This window comes from Abramis brama, assembly GCF_963993115.1.
Source record: "Abramis brama genome assembly, chromosome: 4".
Classification (NCBI taxonomy): Eukaryota; Metazoa; Chordata; class Actinopteri; order Cypriniformes; family Leuciscidae; genus Abramis; species Abramis brama.
The window spans coordinates 36,194,353-36,216,982 of NC_139966.1; the positions used below are offsets into that span (position 1 = coordinate 36,194,353).

General features: G+C 38.2%; 1 protein-coding gene across 2 annotated transcripts in view; it reads right to left on the reverse strand.

The window, feature by feature from the left end:
* tafa5a (TAFA chemokine like family member 5a) overlaps positions 1-22,630 on the reverse strand; it is a 145,994-nt gene that overhangs the window by 45,616 nt on the left and 77,748 nt on the right. For both annotated transcript variants that reach the window (XM_084111353.1, XM_084111352.1), the window contains exon 2: positions 14,899-15,048. In XM_084111353.1, coding sequence (XP_083967479.1) covers positions 14,899-15,048 — 150 coding nt within the window. The remainder of the gene's footprint in view (positions 1-14,898; positions 15,049-22,630) is intronic.

The window sequence follows — 22,630 nt, forward strand, 5'->3', positions numbered from 1 at the left end:
ATATCAGAACAGTCACAACGCAGCTGCCAACAGTAAACTCCCATCTCTTGTGAAAAAGAAATGTTCTTAATTGAACTGAATGTAGTGTACTTCAAATCTTAAACGTAGATATTTAAATCACTTGCAGGTAATATAAGATTAATTAAATAAAAGTCCTCTTATAGAGAGTACACTTTAATGAATGTTTCTTAACACAGTCATTAACATACTTTGCCATAATATGAATCAGTAATGAACAAACAAAATATTATATATATCAAACCTCGATAGATACAAACGAGAACCAGACACAACATGGCAAACCAAACAGAACATACACCTGACATGTACAGCGGGGGAAATAAGTATTGAACACGTATACACTTAATTTTTCTCAGTAAATATATTTCCAAAAGTGCTATTGACATGAAATGTTCACCAGATGTTGGTAACAACCCAAGTAAGCCATACATACAAAGAAACAAACAAAAATAAGTTCAGAAATTAAGTTATGTGTAATAATGTGAAATGACACAGGGAAAAAGTATTGAACACATGAAGAAAGGGAGGCGCAAAAAGGCATGGAAAGCCAAGACAACTGCTGAAAACTTACAGTAATTAAAAAGCAATCCAGCCCCCTGTCAGTGGAAATTAATAACAGCTGGTTCAGTCCCAAATGATGGCCTACAAAAAGGTCTCATTGTCAAGGTGTCACACAAGACACATCTCATGATGGGTAAAAGCAAAGTGCTGTCTCAAGACCTTCGCAACCTAATTGTTGCAAAACATAATGATGGCATTGATTATAGGCGCCATTCTAAGCTTCTGAATGGTCCAGTGAGCACTTTTGGGGCCATAATACGGAAGTGGAAAGACAATAATTTCACCATAAATTTGCCTCGACCAGTGCTCCTCGCAAGATTTCTGATAGAGGAGTGAAGAGAATAATCAGAAGAGCTGTCTAAGAGCCAACACCAAGTTGTATGGTGTTTTTAGGGTAATGTGCACTGCCATTTCTCCTCCAAATATGGTGTGTATTATGGCATCCAAACAGTTCAATTTTGCTCTCATGTGACCACACTATATTCTCCCAGTATTTCACTGGCTTTTCCAAATGTTGTGCAGCAAACTTTAAATGAGCTTCAACATGCTTTTTTTCAGTAATGGAGTCTTGCGTGGTGAGCGTGCATACAGGCCATGGCGGTGGAGTGCATTACTTACTGTTTTCTTTGAGACAACAGTACCTGCTATCAGCAGGTCTTTTTGAAGCTCTCCACAAGTGATCCTTGGTTCTTGGACAACTCTTCTTGTAGGCCATAATTTGGGACTGAACCAGCTGTTATTAATTTCCACTGACAGGGAGCTGGATTGCTTTTTAATTACTGTAAGTTTTCAGCAGTTGTCTTGGCTTTCCATGCCTTTTTGCGCCTCCCTTTCTTCATGTGTTCAATACTTTTTCCCTGTGTCATTTCACATTCTTACACATAACTTAATTTCTGAACTTATTTTTGTTTGTTTCTTTGTATGTATGGCTTACTTGGGTTGTTACCAACATCTGGTGAAAATTTCATGTCAATAGCACTTTTGGAAATATATTTACTGAGAAAAATGATGACGTGTTCAATACTTATTTCCCCCGCTGTATTTTTAAGTCCTACTAAGGGTATGTTTACACGACAACGATGTACAATTTTTTTTTTTTCCTTTGCTTCTTTTGCGTTCAGACGACAACGTCATCTGTAACAACAAGATCCCTGTTCACAAGGATCCATGAAAATGACTCAGGGTACGTTTACACGACAAAGATATGCTTAAAACAGAGAAGTTTTTCCTTTGATTCTTCCACGTACAGACGACATTACTGTTAAAACGATCCACATTCACACGGATCCGCGAAAACGACTAAAAACGCTGTATTCTGCTGCCAAGCCATTAGATGGCGATGAAACACTATAGACTGAACATGTAATACGCATGTGCATGACGTCATCGTCTTCAGAGATTCACATTTTTCTTGTTTACACGGAGACCGTTTTCAAAAACATCCTCTTTGAAACCACAAATTAGCGTTTTTGTTGTTTTACATGAAAACGACAATGCTATCGTTTTCAAAAAACGATTTTTAAAAGCTTGTGTTTTCAGGCCGCCAAAACTTAGTAGTCGTGTAAATGAACGGCCAAAACGCATAAACAGATCCCGTTTTTATTTGAAAACGGTGTTGTGTAAACAGCCCCTAAATTCATCTATTATATATTTAAACTATAGTAGGCCTATATTGTAATTTAGCATATGCAATTAAGTGCCAAAAAACATACATTCAGTTCACAACTTTATATTATCTGCAATAAGTATGTTATAGTGTATATAACATATACTTCTTTTTCACAAGGGATCATGAGACACCAAATGGATAACAATTCCCCTTTAACGACATGTGGGAATGTATACTTCTGTATATTTTTAAAGACATGATGTAAGACTCTCTTTCGGGCCGAATGGGCTTCAGATGATTGCATCGTGCGCAAGCAATGCTTTCAAATCCACACTCAGTAGTAAATAACACATGAGAAAGCTGGAGTTACAGAAAATTGCAATTACATCAAAGAAAAGTGCACAGGTAAAAGACAATCAGGCTGTCAGATAGAAGAAAAAGACTGTTGCTGCTTTTACAGCACCAAGTGCAATGAGAAGTCCATTTTGCCATAGATCCAGTACCTTTTGCTCTCTTTAGGACCAGATGAATTCCAAACAACCCATGGACCTTTACTGTAAAGGTCTGCCAGAGACAGGAACACTCCAGTCTAATTAGAGACTCACTCTTCACATGCACAAATATCAACAGAAGCATGTCAGGAGGACTATCAACCAAGCGTTTAGGTTTACATTGCAGGTAGAACAAGGCCCTGTGGGCCAGTGGACTGTCATAATCACTTTACATATCATAAAGGAGGAAAGTGCAGTGGAAGTACTCTAGAGCTCTATGAGAAGATGAAGACCTCTGTAATTCAGTACTTAGAATGAATTCAAAAACAGACAGATTTGATACAATAGAGACTCTAAATGGAGCCTCTGGAGAGCAGAACTGCCAGAGGTAATGTACAAAATGTACGGACGATTTTAAGGCAAACATTGGACACAAGGTAATTTTTTTTTATTTTTTTTTTAAGTGGATTCCTAAGTGGATTTGATGGTTGCTCAAAGACACATTGGGTCAAATTGGAAGTTGCAGTTTCAATCGCAATTGCCATTATCTCAATTGATTTATTTGCGAAAAAGTAGTCCAAGTTTTCAACATACCTCAGTCGATTGGACTCCATTCATAATATTTTGTTGTAACTTTTGGAGCCTGTCAGCGACTGGTCACTGTATTCTTTTGTTTTTTATGTGGAAAAAAAGCTTTGTCAATCAGGTCCCATTGTGATCCACAGAACAATGAATGTCAGGGGTTTTGGAACGATATGAGGCTAGATAAATGATGACAAAATTGAAGATTAAACTGATAAATAAATTATGAAATCATACTATATTGTTTCATGTCTTTATACGTTGTAAACATGCAGGAGTGCACAAGCGGATCCAGACTTGAGATTATCTTGACTCTTTTTGTCAGAGAATAGCAGAAGAACAAACACTTTCGAGTTCTGACTCTCCTCATCTATTTCTCTATTAGATTTATGACACATGCTCCCATTTTGAAAACACTCCATTTTTCAGCTTCATCATTCAACAGTCTGTGTCTGACAAACTTCAATATTAATGATGCTTGTTTATATCCAGATCGCTGAGTTAAATCCATCTTTTCAAAGAAGTTTATTTTCCAATCTCCTCTGCTCTTTGCACTTACAATGAAATTTTGGCCACCATAAACTGAATTGAATATATATATATATATATATATATATATATATATATATATATATATATATGTAAGGAATAATTGACGACAGGCCGTTGAATTATTAGAAAAATAATGCACACCCGAGGTGGTAATGCGGTCACGACGCGAAGCGGAGTGGCCGTTCACCTCGGGTGTGCATTATTTTTCTAATAATTCAACGGCCTGAAGTCAATTATTCCGCTTATACTACAGTTACCACACCTCGAAACATTGTTCAGATTATGTATTTCAAGACGTTTGTAAAGTTTTTGTCATTAAAACGCTCTTGTATGTAGGACTAATTTCTTACGCATCTAACCCATGCCTCCGTTGCTAATTCCAAGACGTCAGTTTAGAGTTAGTAACGGAGGTTTGAGCCACTGATAGCAGACTAATGCTGGGACACACGACTAGCTGACACATTCTCTGACTGTTTTCATCGACTGCAGCAGATTTTAAACACCGACTTTGAACACAGACTGAACGCGCTGAACGCGCGTTTGGGCATTATCAGTCATAAGTATCAAATTGCATTCATAACCGGCCTTAAAGTGTGTCCCCGGCTTTATGCAGTTATTAATGCAGTTATTAGAGAGAGATGTTGCAATAATGAGACAGAAAAGCATGTGCGTCAGTATTATTAGCCTATTTATTTATTAATTTAATTCGTTTTAATTAATTCGTTCATTCTTTTTTTTTTTTTTTTTTTTTCATTGACAGATGATAGTAGACTATAGCCAAATAAATGAAACACAAAGCCCTTTTAACAAGTGGGCCTATAAATAATAATTTATTTATTATTATCTGCAATAAAAATCCGTACTGCAGGACTATCCATTTATTTAGCCTATATTCAGTTTAATTTTCTATTGATTATAATATAGACAGGACTATATACTTTATTTATTAAAATTAAACTGCATGTTTCCATTGATTGTGAAGCTAGACATTGAAAATTGCAGATCAAGCGCATGGGGCTAAATGCTTTTTCTTGTTATGAATTGTATCCTATTTTCCGTTATTACCGTTAACTAGGCGAAGTGATATGGAACTGTAATGCGGTCAAGACCTGCCTGGAACTACTTTAGCCGTGCGTTTCCCTGAAAATAATGCACACCTTAGAACGTTCTCAACCAATCAGATTCAAGCATTCAACGGCCCTGTAGTATAAATATATATATATATATATATATTCAAGACTCCCAACATTTAACTTTGACATCCATAGGGAGTTTTATGGACTTTTAAAATGAAAGGTCTTAAGAAATGAAAGCTGTAGCATAAGTTCTGCCAGGAAGACTCAATTACTACGTCACTTATTACCTTCACATCTATCCAATCATGTCCTAATACTTGCTGTATAAAAGATCGGTACTTACACATGTTTGAGTTCGCAGACGCTGACGCAAACAATTACCTCCACCCTCCCCAACACCCCCAGGATGGTCCTGTTCATACCTCCCGGTGGGGTCGGCTGCGCCCCTGCCTTCGTCTTCAGGCAGGAAATGCAGATCCGCTACCCTCGGATTATGCAGTACGGACGGGGCTTACGCCAAAGCGAATCAATTATTCTGCTTATACCACAGTTGTGTGTGTGTGTGCATGTGTGCGTGTGTGCGTGCATTTGTGCGTGTGTGTGAGAGAGAGAGAGAGAGAGAGAGAGAGAGAGAGAGAGAGAGAAAATATATGAATATTATATAAATTGTCATTTAATATTTAGCCTATTTGTTCTTTTTGATGAGATGCTATAGAATAGAATTGTAATTAATTCATGCCAGTCGACATCAAATTATTTCATAACTTACTATCTTAACCAATTAGAATCAAGCATTCTACAGTTCCATGAAATAAATTAAATGGATCTATCTCGTTTTGGGTGTGGGCTATAGACTTGAGCTAGACATGAACTATATTAATTATACTTGATTGGAAAAATGTCATAAAGATCATGAAGAGTCTTCAAAATTGTTGTACTACTGTAGGCTGTCAAGCGATTCAAATAATTAATACACAATGTGGTGATTAATAAATCAAATGTGAAATTACTGTGTGGTGATTAATAAATCAAGTGAGGAATTACCCCCAAAAGATAATTTTAAGGGCACCTATTATGCTACTTTGATGTAAGATGTAAAATAAGTCTGATGTCTTAGTATGAGTGTTTTTTATAGCATTTTTTAAAGCATATTAAATTTGCTACTTTTGGGGGGTGAGAAAAAACGTGCCGTTTTTGTGTGTGTCCCTTTAAATGCAAATGAGCTACTGCTCCCGGTCCCCTTTCAAGAAGAGCTCATGGTCCGGTAGCAACAAAACAGGACAATCTCACACAATAAAAATTCAGAAACTGTACTAGCGGTGTTCAGTTCGAGCCGGAGTCGGACAATGATGCCACAGAGCCAGAAAATATATGCTGCATGGAGATAGAACAGGTATAGTTTAGTTTAATTACAGTTATAACTGTTGTCACCTTGTTTTTATCCACTACAAGCCTGTTGTAGTAGACCTCGTCTGAATGGTGGCCAAAACTTTACTGATGAGTTTTATGAAGTTTATTGTACATCACACAAAAGATGAAGCGTCCGTTTTCGCTCCAGAAAATCACTGTAAGAGCTGAATAAATCACAGTACAAGAAGTGCACAATAAAGTCTTATCCATAAACTCTCTCTCTCTCTCTCTCTCTCTCTTGAATTAGACAAAAGCACTCGTTACAACTAACAGCGAACACATATATACAGACTTTATGCCTTTTCCAGGGGTGCTTAATAAACTGGTAAACTTTATATCCATAAAACACCTCCTATGAACTGTAATAAAGTGCTTGATCTCCCTTTCATTGCTCCCGTGACCAGTATCGATTCAGAGACTATAAGCTGTAACACGAACAGTTGGTATTGATCCATCCTTGAGTAACAACTTTTTTGCAAAGCCTGTGTTTTGTATTGTCCCTTTGTATTGACCCTCGTTCACAAACCATTCTGGAGTGAAATGATTTGCGCAGACAATAATGAATTTATATATATTGTGCAGCGCATTACCTTCGAAAATAAACTGCGTTCTCAGTGGCTTGGATGATGGGAGAAAATGAAGACTCTTATGTTCAACCCTTACGTTCAACAACAATACACCAGGAATGCTTACGAGACATTGTCACTACAGCTGCTCTAGAGCAATATATAGCAATATATATAGCAATCTCTCTCTCTCTCTCTCTCTCTCTCTCTCTCTCTCTCTCAGTTTCCTAAGAATTCTTTCACTGCCTTTTTGTTTTTTGCTTCAGTCATCAAAGTATACAGGTAAGCTCTATAAGTCCAAGCACCATGCTTAACTAAGTACGCTAAAACTACGGTAAGTGGAAAAACGGCAGTTAATGATTGATTACAAGAGAGAAACAAAAGAAATGGTACTTAATGGAACATCAATAACAATTGATGTAATCAACAGCTTGGTACCCTCCGTACACCTGGCAGCACTTTATCATGAGAATGACCTGGTTTGCTATAGCGTGAAGACGAGGGGTTTAGATTGTACCTACTGTGTGGGTATGGCATTTATTAAAGAGGAAATCATTTGGCCAGTGCTGCCATACATCTACAAGTACCTTCCTTTTTCACTCTCATTTGCTAGAAACAGCACACAAACCCACAGCTCCAGCTCACTCTACTATAATTTCTCTACAACACAGGGTGAATTTATTTGCACAAATCAAAAAAATACAAAGAGAGTGTAAAATATACATGAATACCTTAATTCAGCAATAAACCTTTAACATTAAAGGTTGGACAGGACCAGACTGGTATAATAACGAGATAATAGTGTGCTGATAATAGAAAGTAGCTACCACACCATGTCTTTTAAGTGATGCTTATTATCATTTAGAATACTTTCATGAGTCTTTAGAAAATTTCACACAGGACCATTACAATGTAAAACATTTACATTATTCAACTACTCACCTCAGTCTCGTCTTAGTTGTGAGCCTTTTTCATACAAATGCTCATCAATTCGCATTCATCACTCAACACAATCTGACTGCTGAAACTGCATATATTCATGCTAATAAAAATTACTTGTAACAAAAGTGTAAGTGAATGGTAGTTGGTGGCAAGAGTCTTTTAAAATGAATGCTTCCATGCTAATCTTGTAATTTCTATGCTAATGTTTGTGCCGCGCGTCTGTTTTGGAGAGCTGTTCACTGTTCGGTGCATCATTTCTAAAAAGCCATCCAAAAAAACATTACTTACTGATAAGTAGTCCTTAATAGAATAAAAATAAATAAATAAAAACACTACAATTAACATTAACAACACTACATTAACATATTCACTCTACAGATGAAGAAGAGCTTGCAGAGTTTGGATGCTTAGTGACTGAGGTTTGACAGTTCATTTCCATTTTTTCTGTTATAGATTGCAGTCAATGCGGTGCTTTCACAATATCCAAGGGCTCTATGCTATGCTCTATATTTTCAGTCGAATAGTCAAAGTTCTGCCACCTTTCCGCCACCCATTTACAAACCAAAAAAAAAAAAAAAACAAGGACACAAATAAAGAGTCAGGATCTGATTATTTTAATAAAATGACAAATTGACAGCTCTACAATAAACCATGAGAAAACATGAGATCAAGTATGTGATATCCTATATCCTATATCTGGATGGGATAAAAAAAAGAAAGAAATTCAAGTAATTTACTTAAATTTGTAATTATGTGTCCCATTTTTGTCAAAATATTTTTAAATGTCCTAAACTGTATATGACAGGATTATTTATTATGTATTTATATATATATATATATATATAGAGAGAGAGAGAGAGAGAGAGAGAGAGAGAGAGAGAGAGAGAGATTATAGCCTAATTAATGTTTTTATTAATTTGTAATATATATATATATATATATATATATATATATATATATATATATATATATGATAAAAATTACAAATGAATAAAATCATTAATTAGGCTATAATCTATTAATTTATCTGTCTAATGTCTAAAAACAACAATTATCTGTCTACAAAGCTCTAATAATGTATGGAATATTATATGAATAGATTATCCAAAAAAAAGAAACGAAAAAGAAAATAGGCTTTAGAAGCACGGATGTGTCTGTGTTCTTCTAAATCTATTAATATAATATTCCATGCATAAATCATGCTCCTTTACGTCAGACATTCTGAGCTACTGAAATGCTTCTCTGCAAAGTGTGCAGTTCACCTTAGTTTCATCATTAGTTACTGGACAGACCCATTAATACCTTTTTCCCTCTTGCGTTAAAAGGGCGGATGTGAGCTCAACAAGAAGGTTTACAGTGCATGTGCTCGAGACTCCGTCGCTATGGAAACTAAAATGCAATCGCTAAAATGCAAGCACGCGCAACCCAGACAGCAACATAGTGTCGGCCCGGATCCGGCCCACATCTGGTACGCATGGAATCCACATGTACGAGATTTCACCCGGATCTGGGCCGACACTATGTTGCTGTCTGGGAAATTAGCTTCTCTACTACTTATTGTGAAATTGACTTCTTTATATTAGCTATTAGTATTCTTCACACTGCAAAATCTATATGTGTTTATTCAACTATGTGTGGGCCTATGTAAAATACAGGTCAAATTGCATCCCATATTGATTTGATACGAAACACATAATTTTACCTGTAAATATATCCAGGTATCAACCCTGCTTAGCTTCAGTGGGCAACTAGTCTTGGGCTACAGGGTGATATGGCTTTGCTGATGAAATCAGCTTTTACAATGATGAAATAACGCTTTTTCAATAAATCTGCGTGGTTTTCAAGCATCACTTCGCCTTCGTCTCTTGCAATTCTCTGACCTCTGCATTTTGGCTATTAGAGGAGAACATGACAGATTTTTAATATCAGAAAAAAATGTCTGCTATTTCCTAATGGAGAGAGATATCTACCAACGAATAAAATGGATCTACAAAATGAATTTAACCGGAAAATGTCAGAATTTGGATTTTTGCATTTCAGTATTTGTTTTTAAATGTTTCGGCATTAACAAGTGCATTACATGGTGACACTGCATACATGCCTACATAGTGAGACAGAGCGAGTGTGGGTTTATGCCAATCTATTTGTAGGTTATGTTTTGCTATTGGCCCTCAACAAATATATATTATTGACCAATCTTAATCTCGTACTTAAGTTCAAAATCACTTTCATTGGTTGGGACTTACTGCTTATTGTTTTGAGGAATGAGGAGCAGAAAGTTCTATTAAAAATATGTTAAAATCGCCAAAATGTCAAAAAGACAGTCAAGCACATTTTTTTCATTTATTTTTCTGAGTAAAGCTGATGGTGTTTCTGATTGAAAGAGATCCAGAGAAGATGAAACTTCATTCCTGGACATTCCGCTAACACTAATCAGGATAGCGGGAGACACAAGCAACGAATGTTTGAGCAGTCAGAAATCTATGTAATGGAAGAGACAACAACTTTGTCGGTGAGAGAGTATACAAGTATATATTTAATGAGGTGCTATGCAATTGTTCATTTACAAATTAAGCACTGGAGATAACTAAATTAAGTACTGGAGATAACTATACTAACTGTATAATATGGCAGAGAGTAGTATTACCTCAGTGAGATCTCAATGTAAGGGGCTTGAACTTGTAGTACAAGTACTTAGGTTACACTTTATTTTGATGGTCCCCGTCAGACATTCTGTTGACTATAAGTTATGTTACACGTACATGTCAACAAACTCTCATTAGAGTGTATTAGTTGAGTAGTAGACTGTTAGGTTAGGGTGAGTAGAATAAGGGGCTTGGGTTATAGAATAAGTTGACATGCACTTACAAAGTAACTTCCATTTAGTAATGTCTGCTGGGGGACCATCAAAATAAAGTGTTACCAGTACTTGTAGTAAAGTAGTACAAGACTTGAGTACTTGTAAGTATTTGTATGCTGTTCTACTTTTTTGAGATGCACAAAATTAATGTAGCTATGAGCAATTTCTGAAAAGTGAACTCTTGAGGTTTGCACTTTGTAGGTACAAATATTCAGGAATCTATTGTTTACGTTCAAAGATGTTGAATTGGACTTTATTTCATTTATAATGTCTTATGTCTAATAAGGTTTACAGCAAGGCTCATTGTTTGTGCTTTCTGCTGTTCAGTAAGCTTTGTGTTATTTGCAGCATGTGACATATTTTTCAACAGCAAGACAATCCCAGAATGTACTTCTGTTCACCTCCATACATCTGATGTTTCTGGTTAATTCTGTCATCAGCTTTCCAATTGCATGTAATGCTTTCAGTGTTTCAGGTTTAATGTGCTCAGTCTGCTGAAAGCACACAGGGATCATGTATAACGTAGCATTAGCTTTTATTCGTGCTATTGTGATTTCAGAAGCAAATGACTTCATGTCTCCATTCCAACATACAACCCTAATTCCCAGAATCCTGCACACTATCACAATTCTTGTTAGAGCTTTGATCTGCACAAATATATGACACTACAAGAGTTGAATGAGTGATGTCATTTCACACTGCTCAGGGTAACAAAAGTGTTTTTCTTTTTCCTTTTCTCTCCATATTAATACAGGTCAATATTTCCAGAATGACACATTGTTCCACATGAAGACGAAGCAGAAGGCGTGAAATTACTGATAACGGTGTCCACATTAATGCAACACGAAAGTCAACAATGACGACAGTGTCCTCTAACTGTATAACCACTGAGTCGATTACAAAAAAATTGACATGTAATCTGACGTTACTTTTTTTGGACTGCTCACAGTTCAGCACAAAACAACAAACAGGGGAGAGATGGCTAGTTAAATCAATTAAATACAGATATATATTTTTAAATACGTTTATAAGCTGTTTTCCTCATAAGGACCACACATTTCTAATATTGCCATCCTTGTGGGGACATTTTGTCTGGGTTTACCTTACCATGTTTACAAAACATGACTATACATTTCATAAATGTTTAAAAAATTGTTACAATTTTTTGTATGTTTTGCTCACATCAGGTGCACAGTGGTTAAAGACTCCATGTGTTTCAGAGAAAACAGCTGTCTATACCCTCACCAGTCAGCACTTACACTGCAGTACACACTACAGTGTTCAACACCTGTTATAGCATGAATAAATCATTTACAACACTTTCTGCATCCCCTAATCTAAAGTGTAAACTATTCATCACTTGTAAATGTGTTACACATCATTCATAGATAAGATTCGTTGATCTTATGCCTTATTGATTCTTGAAGTGTTAATCTACAAATGATGTGTAACATATTTACAAGTGATGAATAGTTTACACTTTAGATTAGGGGATGCAGAAAGTGTTGTAAATGATTTATTCATGCGTTTAGACATCATTGTGTTGAACACTGTTACTTACCTGTTAAAAATGATCTGTATGTGTATACAAGGCATTTACAACACTTTCTGCACCCTCTAATTGCTACATACATACAAAAAACAAAAAACAAAACATAATTTATTAATCATTTATGAACGCATAGTCATGTTTCGTAAATAATTAGTTAATCATTTACTAATCACTTGTAAATGACTTGTAACAGAATTTACAAAACATACATAAAATGTTAGTATATCACTTGCTAATCATTTATGAATGTTTTGTAAACGATTACTTCATCATTAACTAACCACTTATAAATGACTTACAACTGAACGTTATTATAAAGTGTTACCGTTTTTTCTTTATTTGGTTGTGGTAGTAATATCTTACTTGTTCATTAAATATACATGTTAAATAAGTTGTGTTAGCATGTGCTATGATATCTGTTGATATGAACTTAAATAGATAAGATTAATTGGTTCCAGGGCTACAACTCTGGTAGTTGGAGCGACTTAATTTTTTTGAGTAATCAACTTTGTTTATGCTACAAATTATTAAGTTCCTCTAACTCAATTTAGCTTGTTGTTTGAACGTAAATTCACTCAAATTCAAATTCACTCACTGTCATAACACACACAAAAAAAGTATGCACACTGTTGCGTATTTTTGTTGTTGTTGTTGTTGAGCCAATACATTATTTTTTGGAGTGTGTGAATTGGACAGGGTTCCCTTTGCACAGAAAGTTGGTGCCAAATACTGACATTCATGAATAGACCTTAGAAAATGGTCCTCAATAGGAGTAAAGCATTTTGGGTCTGTGCTCTGTGGATTATCCTGTGGGTGACCTCCACAGACTGAAGGACACAGCATGTCTCATCACATTTGACAATTGTGCTGAGACCTTGAGGACTCCAGCAGATTAAACTGATTGAAATTTCATTTGTCTCTTTTCTACCTCTCTCTTTTTTTACCTCTCTCTTTCTCTTCCCCTCTGGTGGACTGTGTCCTGCTTTTGTGCACTTATATCTGGAACAATATCGAACTTGTAAGGCACATGCATGCTGTAGGGTGTCTTCTGGGTGTATTCTATGGGATTTGTTTTTATTTATTTATTTATTTATCAAAAACCAAACATCTGGGCCCGGTCCCCCGATAACGCTCACTCTTAGCGCGCTAAGAAGACTCGAAAGATATATCTTACCAAAGTTGTTTATGTTCCTAAGTGTGTTCCCCGAACCATACCTTAGGAAGCTGCTTAAGATATACCTTCTTACGTGCGACGTTACCGGGTGCTGTCCGTGGCGATGGTGCTGAATTGGTTGATATCGATGGCTCGAGAATCAATTATTCTCTCGTGCAGGGGCTGTTTATGTGAGAAAGCGGTGTTCTTTATAAAAGAAGCACTTCAGAAATAATCCAAACTATAATAGCCTATAATAGCCTAGCCTACATATTTTTAAATTGTATCATATATTGCTGCCATAATAACCATTTCAAATTTGTACGTGCTTTCTTCTCTTTCGCATTTTTGTTCGCTGAGGTGGAGCTGCGATGAAATATTGTTCTTGGAAATACTTTCCAGCATTTCAGTAATAAAAGTGTAGGCCTACATCTCGGTGCTCGGCAGTGATCAAAAAGGCTTTAAACAGTGGATTTTGAATCTCTTCTTGTAAACTCAGAGATGTGGATTCAGATGGCAATTAAATTACCACACGACCTGTTTGTCAAAAAACAGTAGCTACTAATTTGGCCAGGGATTTTTACGCGGGTTGGGTGAGAAAAAACACTGATATTATGGATTCGGACGGCATTAAAATCACCGACTCACCCCTATAAATGTTTAAAATACCATACAAGGAAACAATATTAGCGTCCGATTAGGACTTAACTGACAGTAGCCTATGCTTTCACTGGCCTTTAAAAGCGCTTTTTAATTAAATTAATAATATTGTATAATAATATAATTAAAAATCAAACAACAATCAGTGTAATGACAATTTTATTCTTTGCATGAAAACACTTGAATTAGCCTAATTGAATTGAATTGAATTGATATTATCGCAAATAGTAATATCACAAATAATAATAATAATAATAAAACACTCCCACCTCTAAAATCATTCTATCCTTTGGTAATAATTAAATACACTGCTTGAGGCACCAGTGGTGTTTATAGCAGCGTACCGTATTTTGCAGAGCCTTTTTCTTGTAAACTCTGTAGAATGATAATTTTAAAGGAAACTTATTTTTCCAAACCGCTTGTCCTATGTAGGGTCACAGGAAGGCTGGAGCTTATCCCAGAATTTCAGGCTGCAGGCAGTGAAACAAACTGAATGGATAATGAATGACACGTTTCTTAAGTTTTGTCTGATGCCATTTCATCTGATTCTTTGATGCCTAAGGTGATTTTGTCCAATGCCTTTATATCTGAGGCTGTTTCATCTGCAGTGGGATGGCTTTGCTTTTATGCTCTTGGTCTTTTACAAGAAACGTATTAGAAACATTTATTACATAATCATCTGATCTTATATTGTATATGATTATAATACAGAGACTATCTGACAGCAATTATAGCCTACACATCATGGTTATTTTTTTTTTTTTTTTTTTTTTAGAGGTTTGATAAAAAACAAAAAGACTGATATGTAATAGTTTTAAGTGTAGTACAGTGCTTTGAATAATAGATCCCAAATATGATCTTACCGTCTACACAGGCCGGCCTGGCTCTCGTTGTCCCAGCAATCTGTCCTTTCTTACATGCGCAGCGGGCCGTCTGTCTGGCAATAGTTCTGCGTGGCTGACTGCTGTCTCTGTCTAGAGTAACAATCTCACAGGTGCCTGCTGCCAGTTGACCTGCAGGACATAACCAGAGATAGAAGAGGGGTTCAGAGGGGAACGTTGCGAAAAATCACCATAGCAGTTTTCAGACTTATTCAGGTTGCTTTTTCATACACTGTAAAAAAAAAAAAAAGAAGTAAAAAAAAGAAAAAGTACTGGTACCTTATTACCCGGACATTATCCAGTAATTTTACAGACATTTCCATTAACCTTAAACCAACGCAATTAAGTTCAAAATTCAAAATACAGGTAAAACACCTGTAAAGTATAAATACGGAAAATTCCATCAAATTAATAAAGTACATTGTGCCCTATTTTAAAGATTTATTTTTGGTGATTTTTGCCTTTATTGTGATAGGATAGTATAAAGAGGACAGGAAGCAAGGGGGGACGGGATCGGTCCACAAGCCGGGATTCGAACTCGGGTCACCCGAAGTGCAACAGCGTTATATGTCCGACATATAGTGCCGACAGTCGAGCCCTATTTTTACAGATTTTTCTAGTTACAATGGGGTTCTCAGTTATGCTTAGGTATCAACTTTTATAGATAATTATCTTAAAATTCCTAAAAAAAATACAGTCAAATGAGACAATTGTAGACATGCAATAAGAGTAATGTAATGTGGGCAGCATATAGCTCAAGAAAATTGAATTTGATGAGAAATGTTTGATTTCATATTAAAATGTTAAAATGAGAAATTGTTGAGATTGTTTACTTTTTTACGACAGTTTTTACTTTTTCTCAGTAAAAACAAGAGAAAGAGTAGAGTGAAGTAAAAAGCAACAATCGATCATTTTAATTGACCTTCCCTTTCTTTGTCAGTGTGTGCTGGAGATGAAAATTGTATTGCAGTGTGAAGCAGCTTCAGCAATTACATATTATGGATGGATGGATGGATGGATGGATGGATAGATGGATTCAATTATGTCATGAAAAAAATGCATTTATTGCCAATAATTCAAGTAAAATAATATAGACTAAATCAAAAACACAACGTTAAAGCATTTCTAAGCTTCAGTTAGGGCCCCTTCTGGCCCTCTGTCAAGCCCTCAGATTAACCTGTCTATATGTGAAGCTGGTCTACAGGGAATCTGCTTCCTGCTCCAGACCTGAGAGTTCTGATTGGCAGTGAGTCAGAGCTGTGATTTAAACTGACCCAGAGTCAGCGTGCTGAGGTAAAACAGGGTTAATTAACTTAACGCACAGGTCGCATTCAGGCTAATGGAGGATCTTAAGATACACAGCTGTACTGCCGCACCAAATGTGTGTCTCTGTGTGTATGTGTGTGTGGTCAAAGGTTAAACAACATCAAGCTTAACAAGATGTTTGTGTTTTCATGGAATTTATTCAACCTTTAGCCTAAAGATTGCAGAGTGTGTGAGTTGGACTATGTAAAAATCCATTGGTCAGTGTGTTTGCTGTCTAGATGAGACTTCTTAAGCTCTGCAGGTGATAAGAAAAACAACTTCCTGATATTTCATAATTTGGCTGCTGTATCTGTTCACAAAGTAATATATTCTGATAGGTGGTTTTCACATATTCTTTAATAATAATTCCCCCCATTTTGTTCTTTCAGATTATTGCTTTAAAATTCAAGTACACATAGGGCCCTATTTTAACCATCTAAGCGCATGGTCTAAAGCTCAGGGTGCAAGTGCACTTAGGTTGTGTCCGAATCCACTTTTGCTAGTTTAATGACGGGAAAAATGGTTGGCGCTCCCGGCGCAAGGTCTAAAAGGGTTGGCCCTCTTCTCTTAATGAGTAATGAGTGTGTTTTGGGCGTAACATGCAAAAAAAAAAAAGTCAGAGTGTCTCATCTCCCATTCCCTTTAAAAGCCAGTTGCACTCGCACCATAGCAGATTTACATGGCCGAAAAGCGGAAAAATGGAACGCTTCTCCAGAGAGGAAATGGATCTGCTCGTGCGCAAGGTTAAAGCGCGCAAGCAGACCATCTACGGGAAGAAGTGTACGCGTTGTGGACCCACCTATAGGCGCATATTACTAACGCACTCAAAAAAAGTAAACAAAAAAATACCATTGACTTTAGACCAGGTTTCAGTTGGTCAATGGCGCAGTCTATTTCAGTTGCCTCAAAATAGTAAAATGGGTGCAAATGCATTTGCTTTTAAAACAACGTGGTGCAGGACGTGAAAATGAAAACTGCATCGGGGCTGAAACTAGCAAAAAAACACTTGTGTCGTGCCTGGCGCCACATTGCACCATGATAGGGCCCATGGAAATAAATAAAAAATAGAGCAAATTAGAAGCCTGAAACTTGAACTTTGAACAAACATCAATGTTATTTATTTATTTCCTCTGTTAATTGCAGACACTTCTGGAAGCAAGTGAGCTGTGTGAAACACAAATTTGTCGTTGTGTAAGTTTCCTTCCTTCTGCTGATTTCCATTCCCCTCAAACCATAAAAAAAGCATGAAAAAACACTTTGAAACAAAAATATCTAGAATAAACGTGACCTATGTTAAAAAGACAACGGTCTCTCCTTTCTAGATTGTATCTTACTCTATGATAAAAGCTATTTCTTTATTTCTCTTTGTATCAACTCTCATTTCATTTATATTCCCCTCCTCCAAGCTTCTGGATGATGTCGGATAATGATATGTCATATGTGCGTAGCAGCGGGAAATCCATCTATCTCTTTAACAGTCATTTCTGCAGAGATTGCATTTGTCTGCCAGATCTGAAAATCCCCAACAGGAACTGCAAAAGAAACCTTCCCCTACATTGCAATAAGCATAGTAAGACACGAAGAGATGAGATGAAGCCCTTTTGAAAATTTCCTTTTTGTCAGCAATTCATGCATTGAATAACATTCTTCTGCTTTTTGTCCTAGTTTAAACTACATTTTGTAATTCTGTGCTCTGCTAGTATTGAATTAATATATTACTTGAACATTATCATTCTTTTAGAGCTGCTCTTCCATGTATCTTTAAAGGGCTAAAATGTTTCTCTATCTTTTGTGAAAGAGTTTGAGTAATATGGAAACATACTGCAGCTTTTATTAGCTGCAATTCCTATCATTGAAATGTAGTTATGATGCTTCTTGAGTTATCTTATGCTAGGATCAACCAAGCAATAACTGTGGAAAGATGCAATTATTAATGTTAAGGACCTTTTACTGGTGCAAATATCAGATTTAAAAGGTATTCATCCTGATTAATGTCAATGCTACAGATTAAAGACACTTATTAGGTGTTCAGAACCATGGCTTCCCCAATTACAGGATAGATAATATTATTTCTAAAAACCAGATGCACTAATGATAAGAATAAAATGTGGACTGTTAAATATTTTGAAGCTCCTGACTCTGCAAGCATTCATTGTTCTGCATTTCCTTTTGAAGGAATGAGCCTGATAACCATTCAAGGCTTCTAAGAGGCAGAGAAAAGGTAGAAATGAAAAAAAAAAAAAACCGAAAAAAAAAAAAAAAAACTTTCTTTTGGTGAGAAAAATCAGTAGCTCTAATGCCCTATTCAGTAAATCTCAGGGAAAAATATAAAGCATTTCCTTAATCTATGATTCTGGGTTCAGCATGAATATACAATAGATGGTGCTGATCTACACAAACACACACACATATGTTGGTTTTTCATGTTTTATGGGGACATGCATAATGATTTTTACACTGTATAAACTGTATATTCTATCCCCTAACACTATCCCTACTCCTAAACCTACCCATCACAGAAAACTTTCTGCATTTTCACATTTTCAAAAAACATCACTTATGATTTATAATGATTTATAAGCTGTTTTCCTCATGGGAACCAAATAAATGTTATATGAAATTATAACACTGGCAAAATTTTCCACTCAGCATACACTGTCACCCATAACACACTAACCTAACAACAGACAATCATAATGTTCACATATATATATATATATAATGATGAACTTTTATCTATGAAATTTACAGTAAATTATTTTTTACATAAACCAATGTCTTTAAAACAAAATTAATAACACCTTTTAACTTTATTGACTTTAATATTATTTCATTTTACTGTAAATGTTCTGCAATGATTGTTTACAGCCTATATTTTCTGTAGAAATGCACAACATTTGCAATTATTCTATTTTGATTTGTTTGAACAGTTTTGAAAGCAGTATATTAGCATTTGAAAAATGGACTGCAAATAGTGTTTTACAGGTAGTGGAGTATGAATGACAAAAGAGTTCAGGGATTTTTGGAAGATGTGGTATTTACGTTTTTTCTCAGTCAATATGAAACATTTCTCTAAACTCAGGTCACTGCTCTCAAAACAATTAACAATTTATTCAAGTTTCAATTTATTTTGATGGTCCCTTTAAGACTTTCAGTTGACAATAAGTAATGTTGCACCTACATGTCAATGACTCTCATTAGAATATTAGTTGAGTATAGACTGTTAGGTTCGTGGTAGGGTTCGGATTAGTAGAAAAAGTTGATATTTCAGGTGGCAGGTCTGGCTGGTGCGTGGCGGTGTTGCAGGCGTACTAGGCTGACCTGCTTAAAGAACTGGGCATGAGTGGGGGAAACGTCAGTGAGGAGCTGTTTGCTGAGCTGCGCCGAGCCACAGGCCTGTCTTTGCGTGCAACCAAGCAAACAGCTCGTGCTATTGGCTGTTCCATGGGTGCTATGGGCACTACGGATAGACATGTGTGGCTCTCCAGGTCCTCAGAAACGGGAAGTTCAGAAATAGAGCATGGCGAGTCGTGCTCCCCCTTGCAAAGACTGGGGACCGTGCTCCACCATAAAAAAATAACCTGGACCTGAGATCTCTGATCTCAGAAAAGAAAAAGAAGGGCGTGTGCAGCTGTTTCATCCCCACCAACTGTGTTTCGGGGGCCAGCGGTTTCCAGCTAAATGTTAAATGTTCAGTTGCTTCCTTGCCGTTTCCCAGGACATTTAACATTCCCCCATCAAGAAGACATTGCTTCACAAGACACACTACACAACCTTGAGGGGTCCAGAACCTTCCAGTGAGGCGACGCTGGTATTCTCGTTCCCATAGCGCTGTCAGTGCAGCATTGAGAGTAGCTTTTGAAAGGGAATGTCTTGGGTTTCTTGACTTTAACCCTGTTCCCTGAAAAAGCGGGAACGAGATGCTGTGCTTCTTTGCCGTACTAGGGGCAAGTTCAGGATGTTCTTCAAACAAAGTGACCTGAAAGTGCATCTGTCACACATCTATTTATAGTCTCTGTCGTGCGCATTCTGATGACATCATCATCAGAGGTTATTTAAGCCAAGTTCTTGGCATGTTTGCCACACGTGTTGACAACAGGTCAAACAAAGATGTTGTTCCCTTTCGTTCGGGAACTCCTACGTCTCGTAGGAGGAGTTTCCAACGAATTGGGATCACGCTAGGGAGACCAATTGCCTTCGAGTGAAATAAAACGAGCCAATGAACATCGGCATGCAACATTTGCATTCCACAGCCCGCCTACGAGAGCGGGTATAAAGGCGGAAGCAAGCGCATACACAAACGCTTTTAGCTTCGGAGCTGACCGGTTGTGTCCTCTCTGAGTGAATGAGCTTTAAGATTGTATCTATCTTACGCTCTACGAGTCTGCTGTTTCGGGAAGGGATCTCTCTGTGTTGGTGAGACGGCGTTTCAGCGACCGCACGATTTCCTGTCTGCCGGCTGCGTCTACACACTGTTAATTCAAAAGCTGTTTTCACAGCTGGTAAACGGTTGAGTGCGCACAGCGGACTTGTAGTTTCCCCGCTGTGTTGCCGCGTTGGGTCCCTGTGTGCTTCAGCACAATAAAGAGAGTACTTTCTTCCTGAAAGAGCAACACGAGTGAAGATCGCGTCCTTTTCAGGATGACGTTTCACTCGTGTGTTTCTGGATGCGATCGTTTCCTGTCCTCATTTGACGGCCACGTTCATTGTTTCACATGCCTAATCAGTGTGTGAGACTACGTTCGTGGGTGGTTCATGTTCTCTCAGGAGTGCATGACCACGTCGGCACGTTGTTCGTCTCCCCTTTTTAAAGGCTCGAGCCGCTCAGCGCACGTCATTCGGCGCTCAAAATGTGCGAAGATCAAGACTCGCGTGCCTCTATGAGGTGAGTCCCTTTGCTTATTTCCCGATCTAGTTTCTCTTCTGGTGCTCCAGAAGAGGGCTACTTTGGCGAATAACATTGGTGATCTGAGGGTTACAGTGAGCACGAACCACTCACTCCTCTAGCGCATCGCAAACATGCTGAGACTGTGTTCGTGGGTGGTTTGTGCTCTCTACATGAGAGCATGACCACGTCGGCACGTTGTTTGTCCTGCCTGAGGGCTTGAACGCTCAGCGTGCCGTGTGTCATCGAGGCGATGGCCACGTTCACTGTCTTGCATGCCTGGTTGACGGCCATGATCGCTGTTTCACATGCCTAATCAGTGTGTTGAGACTGCGTTCATGGGTGGTTCATGTTCTCTCATGAGTGCATGACCACGTCGGCACGTTGTTCGTCTCCCCTTTCTCGTAAAGGCTTGAGCCGCTCAGCGTGCCGTGTGCCGTCGAGGCTTTGAATGGGATTTTGGTCCTTCTCATGAGGGACCAAGCATTTCATTCGGGGCCCCAGGGGAGGACAGATGTCGATCTTCTCAAGCACAAGCACGTACTGGTCCATACGGACAGCACTGCGACCGTTGCGTACATCAACCATCAAGGTGGTCTACGCTCCCGTCGTATGTCGCGACTCGCCCGCCATCTTCTCCTTTGGAGTCAGAAGCATCTGAGGTCGCTTCGAGCCATTCATATCCCTGGTGCGCTCAATCGTGCGGCCGACGAGCTCTCACGACAACCGCCACTTCCGGGAGAATGGCGACTCCATCCCCAGGTGGTCCAGCTGATATGGGGGATCTTCGGAGCCGCTCAGATAGATCTGTTTGCCTCTCCGGATACGACCCATTGCCAGTTGTTTTATTCCCTGACCGAAGGAACACTCGGCACGGATGCACTGGCGCACAGCTGGCCCCAGGGTCTGCGCAAATATGCGTTTCCCCCAGTGAGCCTTCTCGCACAGACACTGTGCAATGTCAGGGAGGACGAGGAACAGGTCCTGCTAGTTGCGCCGTATTGGCCCAACCGGACTTGGTTTGCAGAACTCATGCTCCTCGCGACAGCCCCTCCTTGGCCCATTCCTCTGAGGAAAGACCTTCTCTCTCAGAGACGGGGCACTCTATGGCACCCGCATCCAGACCTCTGGAAACTTCATGTCTGATCCCTGGACGGGACGCGGAGGTTCTAGGTGGCCTACTACAGGCTGTGGTAGACACTATCACTTCCGCTAGAGCCCCCTCTACAAGGCGCCTCTATGCGTTGAAGTGGAACCTATTCGTCGATTGGTGCTCTTCCCGCCGGGAAGACCCCCGAACTTGCCCAATCATGTCGTGCTTTCCTTCCTGCAAGATGAGTTGGAGCGAAGGCTGTCTCCCTCCACCCTCAAAGTGTATGTTGCCGCAATACATCACGATGCAGTAGAAGGTAAGTCCTTGGGAAAGCATGACCTGGTCCTCAGGTTCCTCAGGGGTGCTAGGAGATTGAATCCTCCTCGTAATCAGCACCCCGTACCCTCTTGGGATCTGACTTTAGTGCTCAG